The sequence below is a fragment of the Caloenas nicobarica genome, chromosome 14 (genome assembly GCF_036013445.1).
Source record: "Caloenas nicobarica isolate bCalNic1 chromosome 14, bCalNic1.hap1, whole genome shotgun sequence".
NCBI lineage: Eukaryota > Metazoa > Chordata > Aves > Columbiformes > Columbidae > Caloenas > Caloenas nicobarica.
The window spans coordinates 7,745,417-7,770,445 of NC_088258.1; the positions used below are offsets into that span (position 1 = coordinate 7,745,417).

Sequence of the window (25,029 nt, forward strand, 5' to 3'; positions counted from 1 at the left end):
TGCTGGGTACTCGCTCGCTCCGCTCGGGCCGGACCCTCAGCGCCCGGGGCGCCGCCGGGCAGGACAGGGACGCAGCAGCTCCGGGCTGAGGGGAAGGGCGAGGCGCGGAGCGGCCGCGCCGGCAGCAAATGTCACGGCCGCAGAGGCGGGCGGGCGAGCGGCGGCCCCACGTCCCGGGAGCGGGAGCCCCGGCCGCGAGAGCGCCTTCCTCCCGCCCGCGGCCGCCAGGTGAGGGGCCGCGTCCCCCGCCAAGCCTCGCCACTCACCGCCGCCACCTCCGCCGCCCTCTTCGTCCATGTTGGGGCCGCAGGCAGGGCGCTCCGCAACGGCCGCGGCTGAGGGAGGCCCAGGGCTCGCTCCGCTCGCTCGGCGCCTCGCGGCCGCTTCTCCTTCTCGTCCTCCACCGCGGCCGCGCTCCGCCGCCGCGCCCCTCGGCCCCGTCCCTCTCCGCCCAGCTCTGCCTCAGCCCAGGCGGCAGCTGCCGCCTCTGCCCAGCCGCCCGCCCCTCTCATGTGACCCGCGAAGGGGCGGACGGGGGAAGGCAGGCCCGGCCGGCCCAGCGCCGCCACTCCCGCCGCCACAGGGTCGCCGGTCACCGCCGTGCTGCCTCCTCCCCTCAGGGGGCGGCAGCGCCCTGGCCGTGCCCTGGGGCGGAGTGAGCGGGGAGGAGAGAGCCCCCCTCCCGCCTTGCCGCCTCTGCTTTTCTGTGTTTCCCCCCCTCCCCGCGGCAGGTTTCGCACGGCGCGGCCTGGCCGCGCTGAGGCCCCTAAAACGACATCCCCGTGGGTTGTCAGGGGCTGTGAGGGCTGGCGGGGGTGGCCACGGCGGGAAGGGGGCGAGGGCGGCGGTCAGGGAGCGGGAGGAGCCGTGGCCTGGCGGCAGCCGCCGGGGAGCAGCCCGAGGGCCGTGGCGGGAGGGGCTGAGGGGACCCGTCGGGTCACTTGGGTTTCGTGTCACTGGCGGTTGTCTCTCGGGGTCTGCGGTAGCCAGAGAATGTCTGCAGAGCCCCTGGTGCTTTTGAAGCAGTCTAAAAATGGGGGAAAGAGCAGGAGGTGACTGGAAGGCGAGGGCCGAGCTGGCCTGAAGCTGCATCGTGAAGGAGGTGGGTTGAAGTCTCCAAAAAGGAGCCTAAGGTGTATGAAGTTTCTTTATGTTTTCTCCCGGTTCTTGCTTGCTCCTCGTTTGTGGGTCCGTTCCGGCGCTGGAGGGGTGCTGGGGGCTGCCCCTGCTGCAGGGGTCGTGAAGAGCCTGCGTGTAAATGGGACTGTGCCCTGTATGCGGTGCAGGGGTTTGCGTTGGTGTGTGTTATCTACGTTGGTAACAGAAGGAATTTGCCTGTTTACTGCCCTAGGAGTCAAAGTGTCTGTGGGATTTAAGTCCTCAGTAAAGATCTTCCGTGAGATTCCACAGGAGTTTGAATATCAGCAGCCTCCAAAGTCTGTAAAGGTAAGCAGAAGTATGCTGGCCCAGATCACCCTTCCTTCCCTCCTTCCCTCCTTCCTTCCTTCCTTCCTTCGCACCACCTCTCTATTATTTTAAAACGTTTGGTGTCAAAGTTCTATTCAGACAGGAAGCTGTGGGAGGAAAGGGTCAGCCAACAGGAAAATATCGTGGTTAGATATATATAGAGCACGGTCTAGGAAGCCGTGTCGGGAGCACTCACCTCTTGACGCCGCTGCTATTAGGGGGTTGTTAAAGCCCTTTTTGCTGGGAGCTGAGATTTGGCTCTGACAGCTGCTCTGGTGATAAAGCGTTTTACCTCATCTAGAAATCATAAACACCACAAACCTTTAAAATACTCTTCTGTATTTCATATCTCATATTAAACAGTGTTGTAAGCTTAATAGGTTAGTGTACAAAAAGGATATGATTACATGAAACAGAAGCATTACCTTAGTCAGAGGTTGATTTTGAAATGTGTGTCTATAAAGTGCAATTACAAGGTGGTTTTAAAATAATTCTGAGTGCAGATGAACTGACAGTGAGCTTTTAATATTTTTGCACACAGAGAAAATTTATTTACACTAGAGGGGAATCTGGTTCATGAGAAAAATTCTACTTTTATAATTGATCACATTGTTTTCATTTCATCTGTGTTGTTTTACAGCTTTATATGAAATATATTCCTTTATTTTGTTGGTTTTGTTTGTCGGTATCATTTTTTTCCTTCCTTCATAGATTTCAGTATAACTTAATATACTTTTGCTATAAGGAAAATTCTAGTGCAAAATAAAAGATAGGCCAAGCACTGATTCTAATAGCAGAGAAGAGTGAGCCATGGAGAACAGTCCTCCTCCCATCAATTCAGTGCAAAATTCCTGTTGACTTCATGGAAGCAATACTAGGTTTTAAAATTCTCCAAATCAATAGCAAAAATAAAAATTATTTTGTGATGCAAGCAAGATATGAAAAAAGTCTGTCCTAGTTATAAGTGATCAGTTGGGATATTTTATATAAACTTGACAGTGAAATCAGACAATTCTAAACTTGTGAGATAAGTAAAAGTTTCTTTATTATAACTTCATTATTAACTTGAGCCAACAGTTAAATTTTCAGTATTTTGTATTGTTGAATATGTAGCTTACTTTGTTGTAACTTTGAAATAGAAGTCATTCAATACTCTCTCAACAAAAATCTGTTCTTTCCAGTCCCATTTTTGTAGGATGACTAATTAATGATACCTTTTACAAAAGAGTATTGAAGTTATAGTGTCTTCTTCAAGGCTGTATGTCTCTGAAATTATGGCAGATATTCCTTAAAACTTGAAATTTTTATACATATTGTGTATAAATAGACTTAACTGTTGCATGGGCCTGATCCTACAAGTGTTCTTGGCATAAACTGTTAGTTCTGTGTACAAGGTGCTTACTGGATAAAGCTGCTTAATGTTTAGCTGGGATGTGTGATTGAAACTTTTAAGATCAAACCTTTTACCTTGTTGTCTCATTTTCCTGCATATAAAAGAAGTCTCATGTCTGACTATCAGCCTAACTAGGTCTGGATTAACTAAAGAATTACAGTCATAGTTCCACATTGTAACTATAGTAGTTCTACTTTACAGCAGAACTACTTTATAGATTTGGTCATTCAACAGTAACAGTGCCACTGTCACTAAATACTGGGTAGTTCCTTATCAACAAAGATGCTAGGTAGAAATACAAGTTATTTTAAGATACATTCCAATAAACTGTTTTCTACTCACATGAATAATTCTCTCACATCTACTTTGTTTTCTGGTTTTGAAATACATATGGCTTTTATTTTTCTTTCTGTATTAAGGGTTTCAATCAACAGTTTTCTAAAGATTGCGTGATCTTTTTTTTCTTTTTCTTTCTTTCTTTCTTGCAGTCCCTTCTGCAGTTTTAGCTCTATTTTTACCACAAGTATGCTTTGCCAGTTTTATATGGACACGTCTAACCTTCTGTGCTGGAAGAACTTCATAGTCTGTCATTCATGTAAATAATAGGCTAATAGCAGGTCTGTTGAAATTATTTTTAGGAGAAAATTGGGCTTTCTCCAAAAACTGCTGTTGGCAGGGTTGATTCCTTAATGATAAATGTGGTTATTTGCTGAATTTTCAGGTAATACACTTTGTCTTTTTTTTTTTTTCCCTCTTTGGATAGTTTAGTATCTGTTTTGATGCAGTTTCCACTAAGTAGTAATTTATCCTGTCATTTTTCATTTTAAGGGGTTAGAAGCGATCTGTTATGACATTTCTCCCTACACAGAGTCAGTGAAGACAACTGAATCTTTTGCATCATATTCTTGTGGTCTAAAAGGCTCATTAAATATTTTGCCATTTCTATGAATTTCAGTTTGAACCAGATTCCAAGCAGTAATGAATGAAAATGAAAATTACTCTTTACTCCTCCTTCCTCCCTTTTTTTTAATAATCAAAGAATTCAGGAGTAGGAAAGCCCTGTTGGTTATCACATCTTTTCCTCAACAAGAGTGGATTCCATTTTTGCTGCTCTTTATTACTTAACGGAAATTCTGAAAAATGTCTTCGTTATTTATCTTCAATTTACTTGTATAAGCTTAATCTTACTTGGGTAAGTTTCCTCTTTCAGAAATGTAAATGTTTTCATTGATGTAAAATTCCATTCTATGATGATAGATTTAATAAACTTTTTATTTCTAATTAAAAGCATGAGCTATGATGATGCTCATCACGTGGATAGTAATTGGAAAGTAGATAGTAACATTGTATTCAAAGACGAGAAATACAATTCTGAAATTTCTCGTGTCAGACACAGGGAGATGGAATAATGCACCTCACTGCTGGAAGGAAGAAAGAATCCTTGAAACCTTATTGAAGGAGGGAGCCATCCTGCATGCAGACATCTCTGTTTCATGTGTTCAGTCAAGACATTGCTAATTTGCAAGTCTAGTTTATTGTGACTTGTGTTAGATTTCATAAGAAGGATTTTATAGTTACCCTTAAAAAAACCAGTTAATCTTGAAGTCATGAACATCTGTACAGTCTTAAGTTAAATTATTAAATAATATAGATATATCTTAAAGAATATAGATATATCTCAAAGAATACAGATACATCTTAAAGAATACTGATATTGTGCAATGTTTTGTAAACTATAATTATTTGGATGATCTGACAACTCGCTCACTTAGATGCTCATGTTTTTAGAAAAATGGTGCAAGCACTACGTTTCCTAAGGCAAAATCTTGTTGATAGTCAGAGTCACAGTCATCAATACTCAACCATTGTATTAAAAAATACCTTTGTTTCGAATCTAGATGACAAAACAGTTTTTGTATTTTAAGAAGCATTGCCTAATAGTTTCCAGGAAGGAAGGTATTAGTCCATCATCATGTTGGTTTTGTTTTTGTTGTTTTTTGTTTTTTGGGTTTTTTTAATTTATCAGTACTTTAATATGCTGGTATTCTTAAATCCCGAAGGCAAACTCTTTGACTTCCTGTATCTGCCAGATGGGTTTTAGCCACGTATTGTTTCTTAAAATGTTTATGCTGTCACATATATTTGTCTCAGCTGGAGAAACAGATTTATAGAAAATCCTCTTTGCTGGTTGTCTTAATGGTTTTGAAAGTGCTTGTACCTTTCATTTAGTAAAAAAAAAATTATATGCAAGTATTTCGTATCGCTTTGAGGAACATCAAAGCTGAAACTCAGCAAGTCCAACGTCTTTTATGAATGGATAGGAAGCTCATTCCCTTAAATCAGTCCAAAACCCCGAAGTTAAAGATGCCATTCTTCTAAGAATTTTGCATGGGTTTTTCTCCAGCCAAACTTTTAAATCACGTCCTGAATTTCATTTGCAGCTTATTTCAAATTCTAATTCTTGATGTATTTGAGGTTGTGGTTTTGGTTGTGGTTTTTGTGTTGTTGCGATTTTTTGGTTTTTTGTTTTTGATTTGGTTTGGTTTGGTTTTTTTAAGACTTCTAAATGAGCTTAATCTACTCCTAGCATCAAATATTACTGGTTTTGGAAGTCAGTGCTTATTTCCATTGTGTGACACTGATAAGGCTAGTGGTGAGTCATTGAGTAAAGAACTCCAGAATGTCCCAATGAAGAAAATCAAATGCATTAAAAATTTTAGAGGCCCACCAACTCTGTAATGCTTATGATCTGAAATACACTTTGCATTAGAACTTGTTCTACCTGTATTAGTTATGCATAGTACTAGACAGAAGCAGGATGCTTTCTAGCATGAAAGCCGTGCCTAAAATAGCAAAAAAAAGAGGACTTGGATTCAAAAGACGTGGACTGAAACAGATCATAAGTGGAATTTTGCATGAAGCTTGAGAAGGTTCTTCTATCTCAGCAAAATGAAAGAGCTTGATGTAAAGTAATTCTGGAAAGGAGCATGCACTGATTTTGGCCAGACTCTGGTCCCACCCTGAGAAGCAGCTACAGTCTGTGAATTCACCTCTGCTGGCTAACTCCAGCTGGGGGTGGTTATAGGTATTATCACACACCACTCTCCAGTCTCACCAAGGCCTGGGAATCTGAAATTCCTAATTGACCTTACACTGGGAACTGTAGCTGGCTGCAAACCATACGTGAGTCCTGCTCTAGCTGCTTGCGGATGGCGGCAGTTGAGGGATTTATTGTAGTAGTGCTGATAACAGGGGAGGCCCCCACAGTTCCTTCCTCCTCCCCGCCTGGAGCAGCCTTCTTAAAGAACTCCACAGTGTGACAGGGCTGGCGTCCCACAGTGTGTATGGCAGCCAAGTGACAAGCTGGACTCGCTCGTGACATACAATGTTAGAAGGGTTAGACCAGGTGCTCTTGTTGATTCACCAGCGAGCGTCTGAAATGCAATTGCATATCTCCACGTGAACTGGCTCAAATCTTGCTGCTGGCTAGTCAGCAGTGCACAAATCTGGGTTTAATAAATATGCAGCCGTATATTTAGGTAGGAGCAGGAACTGGCAGTTAATGATTCTGACTTTTAGTGCCCTCTCAGCTGTTCATGCAATCGTTTGTGAAGCCATGCTGTAAATCAGATCACTCAATCCACATTTGAAGTATTCTATCTCAAATAATGATTTTTATCCAGAATATTCCATTGATTAAGTTCACACTCTGGTCCCACAAACTGTTCCATTGGCACAACCGCAGCATTGGTAGACTTTGACACAGATGGTGTGGAAAGAAGGAAGGCAAGCTGCTGGATAGTTATTTTGTCAGTGGGGACAATATCACTGCATCATTCAAACCTTATCTGAATCACAGACCCTCCATTGATTTCACTTTCTGATCCTTCATGCTCAGCCCTTCTCAGACTTCCTGTAGTCAGACTTACATGGTTGTTAATGTCTGATCTGCGCCATACTAGATCACCTAATGGTAATCCATTGATAAAGATCAAATATGAGCATGTAATTGCATTCCTGTCAAGATTAGCCAGCCATGAGTTACAGTGTTGAGACCAAGCTTTATCTTGGCTTTATAATGGCAGCAGGAAGATGATACTTACTCTAAAATAAAATCATCAGGAGTAAAGCCACTCTCTACTCCTTGTTTTGTGAGGGGTTTGCTTTGTTTTGTAAGGGTTGTGGGGTTTTTTAATAACTTGGTACTTATGGGTTGAATTTGTACAAAGAATTTTGTGCCATGTTGCCATCCAAAAACTAAATTAATTGTATCATGAAATGGCAGTTGTATACCGGTGAGAATATGCCTTCAGCTTCTTTTGTAGGTTATTTTTGAATACATAGCTCCTGTTGAGTCCACGTGCAAAGGGAAGGTGATTCTTTGTTAAAACACAATGTGTAATATTTAAAATTCTTACTGTCTTTAACCATGAAAGGTCCCCGTTTATTCCAGCTGCTGTAATTGGAAAGAAACACATGAGGTCTGAGGCAGAAAAACATCACTTAAATCCTTTCTCTCTCATGACTATACATACTATTTTATTATTTTCTAATCCTCATTGATATAATTAAGAATAATCCCATGCACTTCTATACCCAAACAAAAAGGTTTTGGTATTTTCTTACCATAAGAAGTGTACTTTCAGTTGGAAAAGCAGATCTTCACTTTAATTGTCTCTCTCCTGCTGTATTTCTCTTTATAGTCTTAAAGAAAGATAAACTGTCTCTAAGTACAAGAAGCTGTTAAGCAAGGGAGAGTCAAAGTTAAAACTTGGCAAGCACTAAAACAAAGAATTTTTCCAAGGAAATGGAGGAGACGGGTCCAATTAATTCCTTATGTAACTCCATTTACCTCAGGGGAGTTACATGGAGGATGAATTTGGTACCTTATACCTCTGTGGTCAGAAAAGGATTTCTGTGATCTCAATCAGCACAGTGTAAAATAATCATTCTTAAGAAATAAAACTGTAATTTAAGTCTGATAGAACTGCCCCTGTTATTTTTAGTCTATTAATATAGTTGTAAAAGAACAATAGGTCTACAGAACAACAACAACAATGTCTTCATAAAAAGATTAGTACATGATGATTTGCAGCTTACATCCTTAGTAACAGTTTTTTGTGGGAAAGAGGAATTCATGACAGACTGCTAAATTGGGCAGTGACATCAGGAACAGCTTCTCTCTCTTGTGAGTTCCGAAAGGTTTTTCCAGTTTGCTAAAATGTAACTTTGACTTTTTTCCTCCGATCTCATTCTTCTACCCTGATGACCTCTAATTCAGTTCTCCTTTCCCTCAAGTTTCTTTGGGTTCCACTGTGTGTGCAGGGATCTCTGTGGCTTCTTCTAACTGCTGAGTTTTCTAGATTTTTCTCTTCAGGCAGAAATATTCGACCTCTTGAGACAGATAAAGGAAAGATGTTTGGTCTCCACCATAATTTATTTTTAGATTTTAAATTTCAATATGCTTAAATTTGAGATGCTTTAAAAGAACACATTTTCACTGCGAGAACCTAGCCTACGTGTGTTGTTCTGTAGTACTCAAATATAGCTGCACCCAGAGATTATGTCCATTTCAAAACCTTTTTATGAAATATCAACCCTTTCCTCCCCACCCCACTCCGATATTCGGGACATTTTTTATATCAATATGTTAAGATCTTTTAATAGTGTAATATAAAAGCATCTGTATAGCATATTAGTGCAATGAAGTTGAAGTTAACATTCTGTTCTTTTTGTCCTTACCAACTTGTAACTGTCAGTTTTAATACGGAGGAAAAGATCTGTGTATACATGCATATAAAAGATGTGAAAATACAGAGGCATTTATTGAAAACAGACAAAACCAGGAAGATGATAAAATAACAGAAGGAAGTGGCCTCAGATATAAACACTTTTGCTTTGTATAGCAGAATTTATCAGTAGAAGCTAAGGCTGGCAAATTGCCATGCTTCAGTAAAACAAGAATGTAATGTAAAAAAAAATGACTTAGTGTACAAAATACAGTGATACATTTGAAAAACTAATGTCTTACAAAGTAATTAAATTAAACATTTTTTGTTTCTTTCTTTTTTTTTTTAATGTGTATTTTAAAGCCTCATTATATTTTCAGGTACCAGAAATCTCAGTTGTACAGAGGCAAGCTCTCCTCTAAGGATGACTGCATCAGTTGGGCCATTCAGCAGGATGTAGAAAATTTTCAAATACCCAAAGTTAAACAAAGATCGTGGAGATATATTTTTGAAAGCTCTTTTTTTTTTTTGCTTTCGAAATAGTGGAACTATTAAAGCATGTTTTATAGAATTTTTTTTCACATATTTAAAATATCTACCACACAATTTCAATCCACAAAGCTACTCAAGTAAATGTGTACTACTCAACCTTTTCACATTAGATGAAGAATATTTTTTTAAACAGAGTATCTTCTCCATTTCCTTATATGTTTGAGGAGTGAAATCGAAAGCTTTAGGAAATAACAACATTTATATCTGGAAGGCTTTTCACGTAAAAGTTTTTGAAGTCCGCTGTTGACTGAGAACAATTCATGAGCATCTAGGGTATATAATTCAGTTATTTCAGCAGCTGAGAACAAATGAATTATTTTCTGCAAGGATGTTTTCTCCTCTCTGGCCTGGTAAGGCTGGCATTCTGGTGCTCCTGCTAGAAGGGAAACCATTTCATTAGGAGGTGGATAATGAGCACAGCTACGTTCTTATGACTAACAAAATCATCCCCTTGCTCTTAATTCCCATCTCTAAGGCATTTCCAGAACTCAACATGCATGGAAGGCTCCAAACCTGAAAAACAAGATGTCAGATAACTGCAATTAAAACAAACAGGTACTTTTTTTCAACATCTTAATCACATTTGCAAGATAAATAGACTGTTATCTGAGTACTATTTATATTCTTAAATAATGTCTCACTCACACAGTGAAAAGCCTTTTTTAACGGTTATCTCCTTCAGAGATTAAATAATTCCATGAAGTATTTTTAGGCATTTCTTGTATTTGAGTCTTTGGTGTTCTGATAGCTTTTATGGAATTTCCAGAGTTACTCTTTATGAAGAACAGTAGCCTGGCAGTTCTTTTTCTAGCTGCTGCTTTTTTTCTGACATGGTCTGGACTTGCTGCAGAATTTGTACAAAGCTTTCCTTTCTATAGATGTTGTACTTCATCCTGTGTTAGTAAAGCTGAGATACATAGATATGAGCTAAAAAGAGATAAATTCTTCTTCATATTCTTCAGCTAAAGTTATGAGAGACTGTCTTGAAAGTATTAGGAGATAAAGTTGGTTTTATGAGGTTATGAAACTGCAAGTAATGACAGACAAATGCAGATAAAGCAGTCTTCTCAGAAATCTAAACTGCTAATCAATTGATAACCCAGAATGCTGACCATAGGCAATAGGAAGGAGTAAAGCAGTATCTTTATCACCCTGGAATTTCTGAAGATCCATATTAATTCCAGAATAATACAACAGAAAAGAAAGGTATGCTTTTACTGTGCTTAATGTAGCACTTAGGAATGTGTTTCCATTCTTTACTACTGGCCTTTTTATCATGTATGGAAAGCACTTAAGCAGAAATTTATACTCAAGCTAAACAAGCAAAATATTCATGCATGTGTATGTTTATACGTAAATATTTATAGATGGTTATATACATGCAGCCAGAAAACTACAGTTTCATATTTTATGGTAATGCAATGGTCTTTTATCTCTGGATCACAAGATTAGAGGTATGTCGGGAGTATGATGAGCAAAGACCTTCTGAAGACTCCTTCAAAGCTGGTGTAGATACACGACATTGGTGTCAGTCCAGTTTTGAACAGAGGCACATCCACTCACGTTCAGTATTGGTTGAATAATGGGAACAGGGTTTTGATTTCCTTCTAGAGCCCATTAGCAATACTTTAGACACAGTCCATCCCTGAGTTTGGAGTCTGCCTGATTAAAATAATTTATGCTCCCCTTCTGATAACAATCAGCAGTTGTTTAACACTTCTGTAGTACTTCTTTAATAAAGCCACCAGTAATAACAGCAAATTTAAAAAATGTCATGAAAAATTCTCCCTGAATTATTGAACTTTCTGTTAGTTGACGTGTCTTCTGTGATGAGTGGAAATTGCAGGGAGACACTATTAGTGCTCTGCCAATGTGTGTGTCTCAGTCACAACACCCTTTAGAATAAGTGGGAGAAACTGACTCTGGATTCTTCCTTACAATAACAGGAAATCATTACAACATAACAATGTTTGTCAGATTAATTCGAAAGCAGAATTTGTTGTGATTTAAACTGTGAAGAGAAAAAGAGCTCCAAAAATATTTTTTCATACCTGTTACTTCTAACAGCCTAATTTCTTGTGAGGAGTTTCTAATTAATGTAATTTGGTGTGACTTCATTAACTCACCATTTCAAGAAGATAGTCTATTACATTTTCTTGGTCGTTAGTAGTAGATAAAAATATTAGTCTTCTATTTCTTTAACTGCGGCACCAACAACAAGCACCTGAATTTAAACAAAGTAATGCAACAGCCAGCATATTGCAAGTGAACAATGTGTAGTCAAAAAAACAAACAAAAATTTAACACTCCAGTAAAAAACCAAAAGTTACACTTACTTTGCATAAAAAGCTGTAATAACCTTGTTAACAATGACTTTGTGCAGTTCATATGAGAATATCTAAGATTAAAAAACAGATAGTGACTAAAGCTATGTAAAAATTAGCAGCAAAAGCTGTTATCAGTATAATAATTAAAATAAAGTAGCACATGATACCATTTTATAAACTGGTATTCCTAGGAGTTTTTGCTGTTTTAGAAGACTATTCAGAATGCTGTAATTTTGGACATCGTGTATTTTATTTTTATAGTTCTTGGTAAATGGTGACTCTTTGTTTCAAAATAATACACTTATATTTTAAGATTGTTTTTCTACGGAAAGTATGCAATGAGTTTCAGAGCATTTCAGGAAGATGGTATTGTCTCCATTTGAATTGCTGGGAAGATTCACATTGAATTTATTGTTGGTAGGCCTGGACTTTTAGTCTGACCTAAATTTAAGGATATTCCCATAAAACACACAAGTCCAGACCTTGTAGTTTGGTTCACGTAGGGAGCTCCTCATCTTTACAGAGCTCTGATGAAGTCAACAAGGCTTGACATCAGTACTGATCTTGTGTGATGGGATTACAGGATTGAGCTGTGATTTGTCCTACTCAAACCACTTTAAGTTATAATACTTAGACAAATCCTACTATCAGATTTCTTTTACTATTAATTACACTTTCTGAAATTGAAAAAAAACCCCACCACACACACACCAGCTTGCTTTTTCAACATTTGTAATGGACTGCTTCACCTCCTAGTTCTGCATTATCATAAGTGTATGTAGGACTGGAAGGACAGCAGAAATAATTCTGGGGGGTAAACAGTAAAAGTGTGATTTTCCTTTTCCATAAAACAAATGTAAAATATTTTTGCTTTTTTATTACCTCTGAGCCCATTTCCAGTTGTTATTTAACCCCACCACCTCCGTGGGATCTGAACTGTTTGACAGAGCTCCTGTTATAACAGAAAATCAGATCATATCTATGTTGCCTCTTGTCTTGAGTTGTAATATACATCTTCTCATCTCAGGTTTCTGGCAAAATGGCCTATCAAAATTAAAACAAGAATATTTTGAAAGCACTTCTTTTTTTCTTGGTTGGTCTTTTTTTTTTTTTTCCCCATGAATTTATTCCTTAACTTGCAGGGTTTTATGTTAGGTTGAGAACAGTCATCTTGTAAATGGCATTATCTATCACAGCTGGAGTATCTGCTCTTGGGCAGAAGTGCAGTTCCTTCCCAGGCACATCAGCTGCTAGATTTAACAAGCACATATGAGTACAAAGATTTATGAGAGGTATTTTCACGCATAAAAGCATTCTTTTATGGTAACTATAGTAACAATAGCAATATACAAAATGGAATCAAACCTTTGGACAATACTGTTTCAATAGTGGCCTTCAGAAAAAACACTTCCTATGTGAGGAAAGAGAAACTACTAAATAATCCATTCAGGAACAGCTACAATGCCTTATGGGTACTTTATGAAAATATATTAGAATTAACTGTAAATTGAGCAAGCGGCGAAGAAGCTTGCTGAACTGACCAGAACATCCATGTGATGAAAAATCTCTAAAGTGATGGAAATTTCTAAAAACTTATAGTGTGCTGGCATTGGCAAGTAAGTAGTTTAACTAAATAGAAAGAAATCAGAAAGTACAGTTATCAACTGCAAATGAATGGTTATAAACCAGAAAGAAAATGTGAGGAAGAGCTCTGAAAATCATGTTTGACAGTGACAACACAGACCAGACAGCTTTTATTTTAACCAACAGATTGTTGGGAACAGATACTGTATATCAAAGTGAAGGACTTGAAACCTGCTGTAGTCTGTACAGATGTTCTCACTCAGAAAGCAGCTAGAGGGAAGAGAAGATAAAAGAAGGCTGTCCAACTCTGAAAAAGGTTTAAATTTTTCGTCTGTCTTGACAAGTAAATCTAGTTTTTGTGGTAGTCTCTGATTTGCAACCTGATAGGAAATTCAACATCTACAAACCTTGAATGACAGACATCTGAAGGTGTTCAAGCAAGCCCTTAGAAAGGTGCTATACAGTATCATAAAAATATTTTTGTTTTTTAATCTTAAATGCTTTTGTATCGAATGAGAGGAGCAAAGACCAGAAATTATAAATGTTGTAACTATTCTAACTCTGAAGCAGGTCATACCTGCTTGCAGTCAGCATGCAATACTTGGAATGCAAGGCTAAGATCTGAAACGCCATTTAGGAATCTCTGCTATAGAAAAGATTTTTTTAATTATATGAGGCAAGACAGGATTACCCGGACTCAGAAGGGTTATTTGTGAATAACTTCCAGCTAGAGTGATTAAGGGCTCCAAGCCACTAGCCCCCCCAAATAGAGCATCAAGAACATCCTGCTTGTCATTGCTGCTGGCTTTTTGTTCAATGAGCAGGAGGTGAGCATTTGACTTCTGTGTTGGTTTTGGTCCTTTGCACTTGGGGATACTTTTAACAATGCATAATACTTGAAAGTATTCCAAAATGTGCTGTAGTTTTGGTTGGTGGTTTTTTGTTGTTGTTTTGTTTGGGTTTTTTAATTTTTTTTTCTTTGAACTATGAGGTTGAAGATAAATAAAGGAGTATTTTGATATGTCTAGAAGATATTTGTGATAACAAATAGAAACAGTGCTTCGTAATGCTCGAGACATATAATGTGCTTTTTTACAAGCACACCACAGTTCTGTATTACAAGACCCCCATCCAATATTTTCTTCTTTAATGGAAGGTAAATCACTCCGTCCACTTTTAAAACATCATCTCTTTAAGAAATGTGAATATCTTCAGCAGAAACTTTGGTACTTCTCTTTGGTTTGAGAGGGCCTTGTTGTTGTTTTGCTTTAAATTTTAAGCTGCTATCATATCTGCCAGAAAAGATAGCAGCTAGGAAACATACTGAAGAGGCCAATGTTCTGATGGGTCTAAATTGCTGAAAGGTTTGTCTGGCGATCTCAGATTTGCAGAGAGGAAATCTGGGCTGCTGTACAAATGAATTCCTCCCATAGAATTCTATAGTATGAGGCTGGACGGGGCTCTGAGCAACCTGATCTGGGTGAAGATGTCCCTGCGCATAGCAGGGTTGGACTGGATGAGCTTTGAAGGTCCCTTCCAACACAAACTGTTCTATGATTCTGTGAACAAAGACACAGACAAGCACAAAGTCTTAGGCCACCAACTTGAATCTGACTTCAAAACACTTCAAATCCTAAAAGGAAGAGATTTGGATGTGTACATGGTAGCACATCTATTGCTGAGTTTATTTGCAGAAGTATTGTGAGTTCCTTTAAGTTCCCCGTGTACCGCAGGTATCACACCCACTTATATAAATATACTTAAAACTACCAATAAATCATCTGAACATGATGACAACATGAGTAATTAAGGCTAAACCACATCACTGTCACAGTGGGGTGGCTGGAACATGGGCAGCCGAACAGGTTAGAAACTTTTGCCTCAGTGTGTGCCATGGAAATTCCAGAAGAAACGAGGAATGTCCAGCGCAGTGCAGAAAGGGCAGTGACAGCACTTTCCTAACTGTGGATGTCTAATCACATGCTGAAACTTTATGGCCCTTATTAGGTTACTACATTCATTTTCTTCTCCCCTTTTTTTTCCTCTATTAAATGCATGTTGAGGGAAAAGATGCTCTCAGCATTTACTGTTAAGAAAAAAATATTAATTGTTAATTTTATACTTATGGTATCAACCTTTTCTTCAGCCTTGTCAATATAATTTCTTTTCAGACTAAATACAGCACATAACAATAACATACTTCCTCAAAACGCATCACTCATGGCATCAAGGGACCCTGAGATCAAGCAAAAACTGTGAGTTAATTATGTCTTTTGAGTCTAGAATCAAAAAGGCACCTGATAGCAACCTTCAGAAGAGATCTGAAAAGGGGTTTCTGGTTTGGGTTTTTGTTTGGTTGGTTTTTTAATGTTCAACATTAAGCAGAAGATACATGTTTATTCCACACCTTTAATGTGAATATTTTATTCGGCAAAAACGAGAGGTCTGACATACCTGTTAATACTAAGGTGATTTTATCTCTGCTCAAGAGCAGTGCTATTCTACATATTTGGCGTGGTTTGTTCACCTTCTTCTAAATTAAACTATGTTGCAATGTTAGAGCCAGTTGGTTAGGAAATACCTTGGAATTATATTGAATGTAACTGCTTTGTTAAGTTGTGTCAGTTAAAAAAAATGTCTGTAAAAAGAATGGCAGTGAATGATTAGGCGAGCCTAGAGCTCAGATACCAAATTTCTGAGACCAAGTATAAATGCCCTTTTCTTCTCACACACGTTTAATTTGTTTGGTATTCAGTAAACACACATCTCTCAAATTTTATCTCTGAAAAAGCCACTCACTGTCTGACTTTATATTGTTGGAAACATGATCTCTTTAAGTACATCTGTACAATTTACACAGTGAAAAATTGGAACGAGAAGCAGCAAAACTAGCTCTCTTGTTGACCACAGACAAAAGATAATTTTTTAAAATATTTTTATTTCTGTTTTAAATAGCTTGATAAAACCCATCAACTGGTATTCAGAGTTCAATTGTAAACAGTTACAATATGTTACTGCTCTGTATCGGTTTTGTACATTAATATGTTTGCAGTGACGATCTGTAAGACAGTCGAAATCAGCATATTTATAAACTGAAATGCACTGTACTACAAAAACAATGCTGTAACTGAAAATATTTAAAGGACTGATGTTTAACTCCCTCCTGTGGCGTAAGCGAGCAGCATCACGAGCAACAGCTTCTGGAAGTTTAGATAGCACTGTATGTTACTCAAAATTCTGTATTCACCTCATTAGGCAACAGGCTTCAAGTTTACTATGGAAACTCCTCTCACAAGTTAAAAAGTGTTACAATAAATTTCTAAAATACATACAAAGTTGTAAACATCTTCATCTGGAACAAAAAAAAAATTGTTTGTGCCAGCCTTCTCCATCTCCTCCCTTGCAATACAATAATATTTTTTAAAAATTGGGGCCAAAGACCAAGGCCATAGACTAAAATTGTTCTGCATGGATAACATCACAGTTCACAGGAAGTATTGTAAGTATCAGCAATTAAAATTAGTGTTAGTCACCAGCAGATAGTGGAACCCATTTTCAAGAAAGTTCATGGAACACTCATCAACTTCAACTGATGAATCAGGCACTAAGCATTAGATTTACCTACTTTTAAGAACAAAAGCTTAAATTACATCCAGGTATTTTTATATTTGATAATAAGTAAAATTGCCTACAACCAGAAAATTAAACAACACTCATACTTTTACAAGTTTGGGTTTTAGCCATTTTTGCTATTAGGCTTATACAGATCTTCCACATAGAAGGAAAAAAAGATTTGCAAACCAGACTATAAATACATTGAGATCACAGAAATAAACTGAACCTTTTCAAGGCAGATTTTCTTTCTAGAAGTCTCTCAGGCCACTTTCTAAAATGTTCTAGCTTTTAAATTTATTTCATCATTAACAATGAAACAACAATCTGCTTGGTCTGAATCTTGTACCACCAATTCCAAAAAGACTAAGATAACTGATATTTTGAAATGCAATACAGGATTAGTCAAAGTACACACCAATAGGATTTTCTTAGTGCAGGGTAGTGAAGCATAGCATCATTCTAGCTATTCCATATTATTTTTGTTTTCACACTGTCAGCAGATTGATATCTATGTCCTTGCATTTAAGTATGTAAGCTGATCATAAATATTAATATTTTCATAGGCAACAAGCTGTTTATTTGGAAGTTCTTTTGAATGCAGCTCTTCCTTCAGGATTAGAGGCTTTGTAGTCTGAGATATTGAAAGGGGATTCATCACAAATATTTTAGAAAATCCTAAAGTTTCGTCGTTGTTTTTTTTTTTTCTTCCCCAGTTATTGATTATGCATCACAGAAACAAGTGTCAGAATACATTTTATTCTATGCACTCTGAGGGAAAAAAAAGGCTTCAAAATATTAGGACTAGATTCATGTGAATTCTTCAGAAAGTTATAGTAGTGACTTAAAAACTTGAAGAGTATTGAAGCTAGCATAACTCTTTCTTAAGTTTTTACCCTAATGTATTTGATAAGCCCCAAAGTCTAGCTGTAATTCTCAGATGACAGAGGTACTACAAATTTGAATTAAATATTAGACTTTAATCAAAGCAGTTGTTTTGAAGAGAAAAAGCAGAAATACGGCATATTGACTACCTATTGCTCTGCCAGATACACCACTTGTCATACACTCTAATGACAGACTATGGATGCTTACATCTCTACATGGTTTTTGCCCATTTTTAATACAGGGGAGTGTTGCTGAAATGAAACCGAATATCAGTATATGCTTATGCTGAGAAATTTTGGGGAGGGAAGAGAAGGAAAATATACATGAGACCAGGCCATAAAACAGAAGGAACAACTTGACAATAAGATGATACATTAGGAGAGTACATACAGACTTGCTTCTTCCAAAAATTAAAAGTGGATATGCCTATCAGGAGGGGTAAGGGAGGAGAAAAGGAGAAAAAAGCAAACTTTGGCAAAGTTTAAGAAAGTGCAGTCTTTACAGTCCTAAGAAAAACCCATAACAACAAAACCACCCAAAACAACAGAACCACCAAACCCCAAACAAACAAAAAAACCCCACAACCCAACACTGAAAAAGCAAAAGGCTGTCTACAGATAAAACTGCCTCATGGCGCATGACAATGCACACAGATGATTTCTCACATTGCACTAACTAATATCACACTGAATAGTACAACACCAATTCTACTGCATTTTGCACTGTCAGAAAGTAAATAAGCATTTGCATACGCATTCCAACATCATACTGTGAGAAAACACTTTTTATCAACATGCAGAGCTCTGTGTGCACACATTTAAAAGTACATTTTCTTTTTCAAAGCAGTACACTATATAGTAAATTTCCACTAGTGTACATTTATAGGAAACTACTAGGCGATTCTCTAAATATTGAGTATTTGCTTAATTTGTTTCTAATGGCAGAAATAGATTTCTGCTGTGTAGTGTAGGAAGGATCTGGACACTGATGAATGACATTTTAGAAAGCATGAGTTGTTTAGTAGGACATTTTGCTTAGAAATACCCTTTTCCAACACCAACAGAATAGCAAGATGAGAAAGGAACTGGAAATAAGAAGGCAACTCCGGGTTCAGTATAAAGGTCCCTTACCCCTACTAAAAATGTTATTGTTCTGTACAATAATCATCATCCATCCCAGCCCTAACAGGACATTTACTCAGAAAAGCAGTTTCCACGTCTGACTTACTGAAGCCACAAAACTCCACACAAACTGGTTCTTAGCTGAGACACCTTCCATCTTTTGAGATGAATTAATATCAAAACATTTGCAGGAAGAGAACAGTGGCCTAAACCATATAGTGCTTGATTTATGTATAGTTTCAAAGGACTGGCATCCTTCTGGTTCACTATTCTCCCCCAGACAGTAAAAGCCAACTGAGCGTTGTCACCGCCAAACAGTTCTATTAGTGCAAGAACAGAGCTTTCAATGTATGGCCTCCCCAAGCTTAAAGTGCAGCATATTACGTGAGATTTTAACACACCAAACTATCCTTTATTTGAATTTCAGAAGGAATGTTCAAGTTAGAAAGTTACCTTTTAGGTTTTAAGCAACAAAATCCAAGGCAAAGTACATAAACTATCTTAAAATGGATTAAATCCACTCACTTAAGACGTATTCTTTATATCTTATATTCAATATACATATAATACATTAAAAAAATCCATCAGTTCACTTAGCTGTATTGTATGTGTATTTAAAGTGATCCTGTAATAAGTGATTAAAGGCCACTCACTCAAAGCAAATTTTGCTTAAAACAGGACTGTACGAGCTGGACTGTGATACCTAGCATGATTCAAAGTTCCAAGATGCCCTCCTGCATAGGCCTGTCAGCAATAAAAAGACAACCCTGGGCACTCCACTGTACCTGCGTTTAAAATCCAATTTACAGTTGGTTTCTCTCCTGTTTAATTTTCCCTCCCTTTTTTTTTTTCCCCTTTAAAATCACCGTGAAGAATAGGCGCCTTAAAAACTGGATTAATGCTTTTATGCAGTTAGCTGCTCCTCTTGCCTATTAAGCTGACAATATCACCTACACGTTTTTGTTGTATATAACTATGGTTCCATAAATATCTGGTTCCCAAATGATGTACAGCAGAGTACAAAAATCTTCCAGGCCAAACTGTTCAGCTGAAGAGACGAGGTCTCAAGTAACAACTAGAGGTACAATTGTGCCAATCAATTCTTTATCTGGGCAGTTGAAGCACTCAGTTGTGGATGCAGGATTGTGTTTATGTGCAACTTAAAAAAAAATACCATACAGGAAAAGAGTATTTCTTTACCCATATAGCTAGAGAATAAGATGCAGTTACACAAAGTTTTCTTTAGCAATTAAGCCAGTCTTAACAGGCTCCAACCCCTCCCCACCTTTATTTCTGTACCCTCAGCTCTGCCAAGTGACTTTTGGGTCAAGCTGTATGCAGACAACAGCTCAACACCATAACTCAAATAAGCCACAGACTTCTGGAGAAGTACCTTTCTCTCTGGCATTTGGAGGTTTCACATCCACATCACTTCAGCAATCTAGAGCCGCAAACACTTGTGTTAGTACCACTGCAAGGGTGGTAAATTGCAGCAGTGGAGGTGGGAGTGAAAAGTATGAATGGTTTAACTAAGAGGAAACTTGTTGTCAAAATAGTTACTTACTATATGTAACCCATTATTACTTTGAGGTTTTTGGTAATTTTGTGACAAGTAATCATATGGTCAAAAGTCTAGAGGTTAAGCAATTAATAAAATTACACACCAGGGAAAAAGTTATTTTCTAAAATAAAGTAAATGGCTTTTTATCTCTTCTAACATCCAGAAGAACTTGCCAACCAATGGGGATAATAAAAACACAATACATCATTTAACATAAAAAGTAGTATATCTTACTTTCAGCACGCCAATGAGGTTAAAAAATTCCAGCATTTCTCCCCATAACACTGATAACCAGCATCTCATCTTCAGTATCAAGGACTTCTCTACACAAGTGTGTTAGCTCCCAAACAAACACCACATTAGAAACTCTACTGGGCAACATCACTTATTCTGTTTCCAAAATGAAGTAAGCTTGCTAGCAAAAAGGATACTTGGTGTGTGAACCACTGGCATGACTTTACTCTGCTTTATGTCCTTGCTTTTAACTGAGAATGAAAGGTGAGCTGAAAACACATCCTAATGACCATATATCTCAATCCCTCCCTCCTTAGGTAAGCCCCTAGAGCACATTAAGCCACCTACACCAACTCCCTTGTTGAGAATTTTGGGCACCGAGTTCAAACTTCGACCTACTACACAATGAGTTTCTCCATCTAAGTGCCCATGGGAGCATATTCCTGCAAATTCTTATTCACAAGCAGCTCTGTTGATTCCAACATGCTTGCTCCGTTCTTTGCCAAACTCTGTTGTCTGAAGTCTGTCCCAAAGCCAAAGTCAACAGGCCCAGAAATTATTACTATGCTTCAGCGATAACAATAACTTTTTTCAAGGAAAGAACGCATTCTTTTGTAAAAATGTTTATAGTGTCTGTTGTAGTGCAATAAAGCTCATGAGATATTGTTTAAAGTTGACCAGTACCATCCTTGAAAGGGAACACTGCTGAGAATTATGCCGGTTCAAAGTGTTTTGAGGCCCAATAAGTTAGTTACTGTTGGATTCCTGGCAGGAATTCAATTCTACAAGAAACAGTTTCATCGGAAATTATTGTAAATAGTAGCCAGAGCACTCAGCTAATACAAACCCTAAAGAAAATAAAGGATCTGTGCTAAACAATCAAATGGAGTTCTAGTCTAGTGTTAATGGCAGACCTGCAAAAGTCCCAAAGAGTTGAGATTACATTCTTTCCACTCAGATGCAGTTTTTCCTTACAAAAAAAAAAGTCCCTGTTGTTCTAACAGCCAGTTTTACTAGCAATTACACAAGTATAATTTCTACTTTAGCTGTCTACTTCTCACAATAACCTGAACTGTAACCTTATCTGTTACTTAGTCAAGTTTCTATTAATGTTAAAAACAGCAATTATTGAAATCTTAGTACTCTTTTACCTTCACTACTGCATACCAGAGACCTTCTAGTGCAAAAGCTAGCATAGAAATTACTAGCTGTATGATGTGAAAATTATTAGTCACATATTGTATATTTGAAAGCATTTTCTCATATCCAAGTGTTTGCTCTGAAGATACAAGGTTTAAGTAACAAATAAAACCCCACAGTTTCTGGCTGTTTAAGAGTTCCGTAGCATATTCATTCAGTGAGGCAACTGGAATATACCAGAGATCAGGAAGTCCACCGAGCTCCAACTCTGTAAGAAATGCAAGCTGCAATTCATTCTCTTTGCTGCTGCTCCTTTTTAATTCCAGAAACTGCAGGTTTTGGTTATACCACAAGTTTCCCAGCCAGAAGTGTGCAAAACATACAAAGTTGTCTCCTGGACAGTGTGAGCTAAAGTCTCCAGCAAAACTACAAGCTTTCTCCAGCCGGCCCATTACTGAAACGCTATTAATGCGGCGAGAAACCCTATCAAGATTGTCTTTCCCAGAAGAAAAATGCAGATGAAATGAATCCTTCTGAGGAGCAGTTGCACTGAAGTTCCCCACTGCTGATTCACTCAAACTCAAAGGCATCTCCTTGCCAACAGCAGGCAGAGGTATAGTATTAAAGAGAGAACAGTTCCTGGTGTTAAAATAAAATAATTCTTTTTGTAAACTGCTACTATGATTTTGAGAATCATTCAACACGGAATGTATGTGCATCAGGTGAGCTGCTGCCTTGTGATGATCTGCGCCACTGTCACATCCTTGTTTCTGGTTTAAATCTTCTTTCTTCATAGTCCTAGAGAAGACAAGCATGGCTTTGCTGTTTCACAACAGGCTGAGTTTGAAAAGGAGTGTGATTGTAGTTGCAGCACACAGCGCAAACAGCACCCCAAGTCACAAGTCAGTGGATTTCAATATGGACCTAAAGAGAAAGAACGCAATAAGTTATTACGCTAATATCCCAGTTTTTTGGTGCCCAGAATATAGAAAATTTTTAAAAAAACTTTAACATCAAGAATAACCCAGCTGCAAAAAGCAATAGTCGTCCAGACAAGTCTCCTCAGAGGCTGAGCACATCCAGAGGGGTGGGAAGTATACCCAAATATAAACTGTATTCTGTAGTTTCAGTTTAATCTGCTACAAACTCTCTTCTGGTAACAGGCATCAAAGTGAGTCAGCAAACGCGCAGCTAGAGATATTTGCTGCCTAACAGTACGACTTTCCTTAACCAATAGAAATGCAGACCGTAGCTGATTAGAGGCTTAACATTAAAGGCAAATATTAAAGCAGACTTCCTGTAAACAGAAGCACATGCTGAAATCTGACACACAACACCTGAAATAACCATATTCCGTGTGGAGCCTCCCAAAGGGAACTGGTCAGACTGGCTGCACCAGCACAGTTAGAGGGTACATAGTTATGACAAGCTGATGGTACAAGAGAACTATTATGTACCAGCACAGATAAGCAAAGGCAAGGCATTTTTAGCCACCAAGGTTACTAAGCTTCATGTACAATTCCTGGCAGCGTGGCTCAATTTCAAGCTTCAGAACTTGATGAGGACGAGTCCCAAAAATAACAATATGAGCTTGACCTCTTCTCATTTCAACTTACCTTTTACAAGTCACAAACTGCAACCAGACTTGTCTTTCAGTGCTTGGCCGCTGGCCAGCTGTCAAAACTTTCATTACAGCTATGTGTACGAGGAGAAAGAATGTGTCCAGTCTCTGGCTAGAGCAGATGGTTGTTGTGATAGTCCTGCTTCTCTTGCCACTTAAGTTAAAAGCAAAGCTTCGATTTCATCACAAAACTAGGAAACTTCAACCCTACAAAAGAGCAAGAGCTCCCAACGTGTGTAGGTCACGGCTGGTTTAGGGAGTTATACATTTTGCAGAAACAGGCTCAAGAGAGGAGATGCGAACTTAATTTGAACCGTCATTTTCATACAATGACATTATTATTTAAAACCTTTTCCCTGCTACAATTGTTCTTGATTTAAAAAGAAAAAAGAAAATAACTGATGGAGGAAATTATTTTATTAGCTCCTTACAGGGTGTCGGGAAGGTACTATCAAAATGCGTATGTTCACAATTCATTGTCTTTAAGTTAACCACGGCTTAGTAACACGAATAAACTTGAGACGAGGCAGCAGCGCGTTCACCGCTCATCCCCAGAGCAAGCCCTATAACGGGGCACCCGCACCGAGCCCCGGCGCCGGCTGCACCGGGCACAGCCCAGGAGACAGTTCCCTTGGTGACACCGGGGAGCGCAACGGCCGCCCCAGGCCCGGGACCCGACCGGCGGCGCTCACCGTTAGCCAGGGGAAGCGGGAAGGGCTGCGGAGCCGCCGCCTCCGGGAACGGCAGCACCGGACGGGGAGCCGGGACGCGAGCCCTTCCCGGAGCGCCCCCCCAGCCCCGCCGCCCACCTGCAGCCGCACGTTGAGCATCATGGAGGCGACGATGTAGAGGTAGGGGAAGTTGATGCGGAGCTTCCAGGCCAGGTCGAAGAAGATGAGGAGGGTCCTGGTCAGCCCCTTGCAGAACACGCCGTAGGACCTGGCCGCGGCCGACTGGGAGAGCCTGGCAGCCAGGGCGGACAGACCCGCCGCCATATACCCCCGCCCGCGGCCCCGCCGCGCCGCCCGGGCCCCGCAGCCGCCCCCTCCCCGCGCCCGGCGCTGGGTGTCGCCAGCGGGGCGGAGCCTCCGCCGGCGACGTGCGGGCGTGCGTAACCCTGACGCCGTACGTTCGGGCGGCTGACGCTGAGAACGCCCCGCTCGCCGCTCCCCGCTGCGCATGCCCACAGGGGAGGGGCGGGGCAGCGGGCTCGGCAGGCTCCGCCCCCCCGGTGGGTGGGGGCGTGGCCTCGGGCTGGGCCGAGGCGCGCGGGGCGGCGGTTGGCGCGGCCGTTGGGACGGGCGGTCGCCGCGTCCCCTCACGGCAGCGCCGGCCTGCGTGCCGCGGGTGCTGGAAGCGGACCGGGAGCCCACTGAGACTTGCCGTGATGCCTAAAATCCGTTTCCAGTTGAGCTAGCCCCTCTCAGCTGGGGAGGAGAAGCCTGAGGGCTTGACCCAGGTGTGTGCTCTAACATTCTCAATTAAAAATTCATGGATGGGCCATCGGTATTAATAATGATTTCTGGGTTTGGGTGGGGTTTTGTCGTTTTGTTTCGTTGTTTATGCCGTAGGTGATCAATTCTGTGAGCTACTCCCACAAAGAAATACTTCCTATGCTTTTCAAGGCAGTACTTATTTTGAATTTAAAATACGGTGTTCCAGGTTACACTTAAGATTTCCAAAACATTTTGCAAACATTTCCTGGGAAGCTCTTTGAGATAAATTATCATGACACTTGCCTTGCAGGTAGGGGGAAATGCCCCAAAAGATGAAGACATGACCAATACCATTTGACAAGAG

The 25,029-nt window shown here is 39.6% G+C and overlaps 2 protein-coding genes and 1 long non-coding RNA gene across 3 annotated transcripts in view; 1 reads left to right on the forward strand and 2 right to left on the reverse strand.

The window, feature by feature from the left end:
• Positions 1-545, reverse strand: part of CYTH3 (cytohesin 3) — a 50,480-nt gene extending 49,935 nt beyond the window's left edge. Inside the window, exon 1 of the mRNA XM_065644941.1 lies at positions 267-545. Coding sequence (XP_065501013.1) covers positions 267-297 — 31 coding nt within the window. The 5' untranslated portion in view covers positions 298-545. The remainder of the gene's footprint in view (positions 1-266) is intronic.
• Positions 533-22,270, forward strand: LOC135994415 (uncharacterized). The gene is made up of 5 exons (XR_010606990.1): positions 533-1,102; positions 1,352-1,446; positions 9,617-9,696; positions 15,224-15,307; positions 21,935-22,270. It is a non-coding gene; the product is annotated as an uncharacterized LOC135994415 (long non-coding RNA).
• On the reverse strand, positions 15,960-24,295 carry SMIM10L3 (small integral membrane protein 10 like 3). Its single transcript, XM_065644942.1, has 2 exons — positions 24,039-24,295; positions 15,960-22,532 (listed from the first exon to the last, which is right to left on the reverse strand). Exons 1-2 carry the CDS (start codon positions 24,222-24,224, stop codon positions 22,512-22,514), a joined length of 207 nt encoding a protein of 68 aa, XP_065501014.1. The 5' UTR covers positions 24,225-24,295; the 3' UTR covers positions 15,960-22,511.
• Between the last annotated feature and the right edge of the window lie 734 nt (positions 24,296-25,029).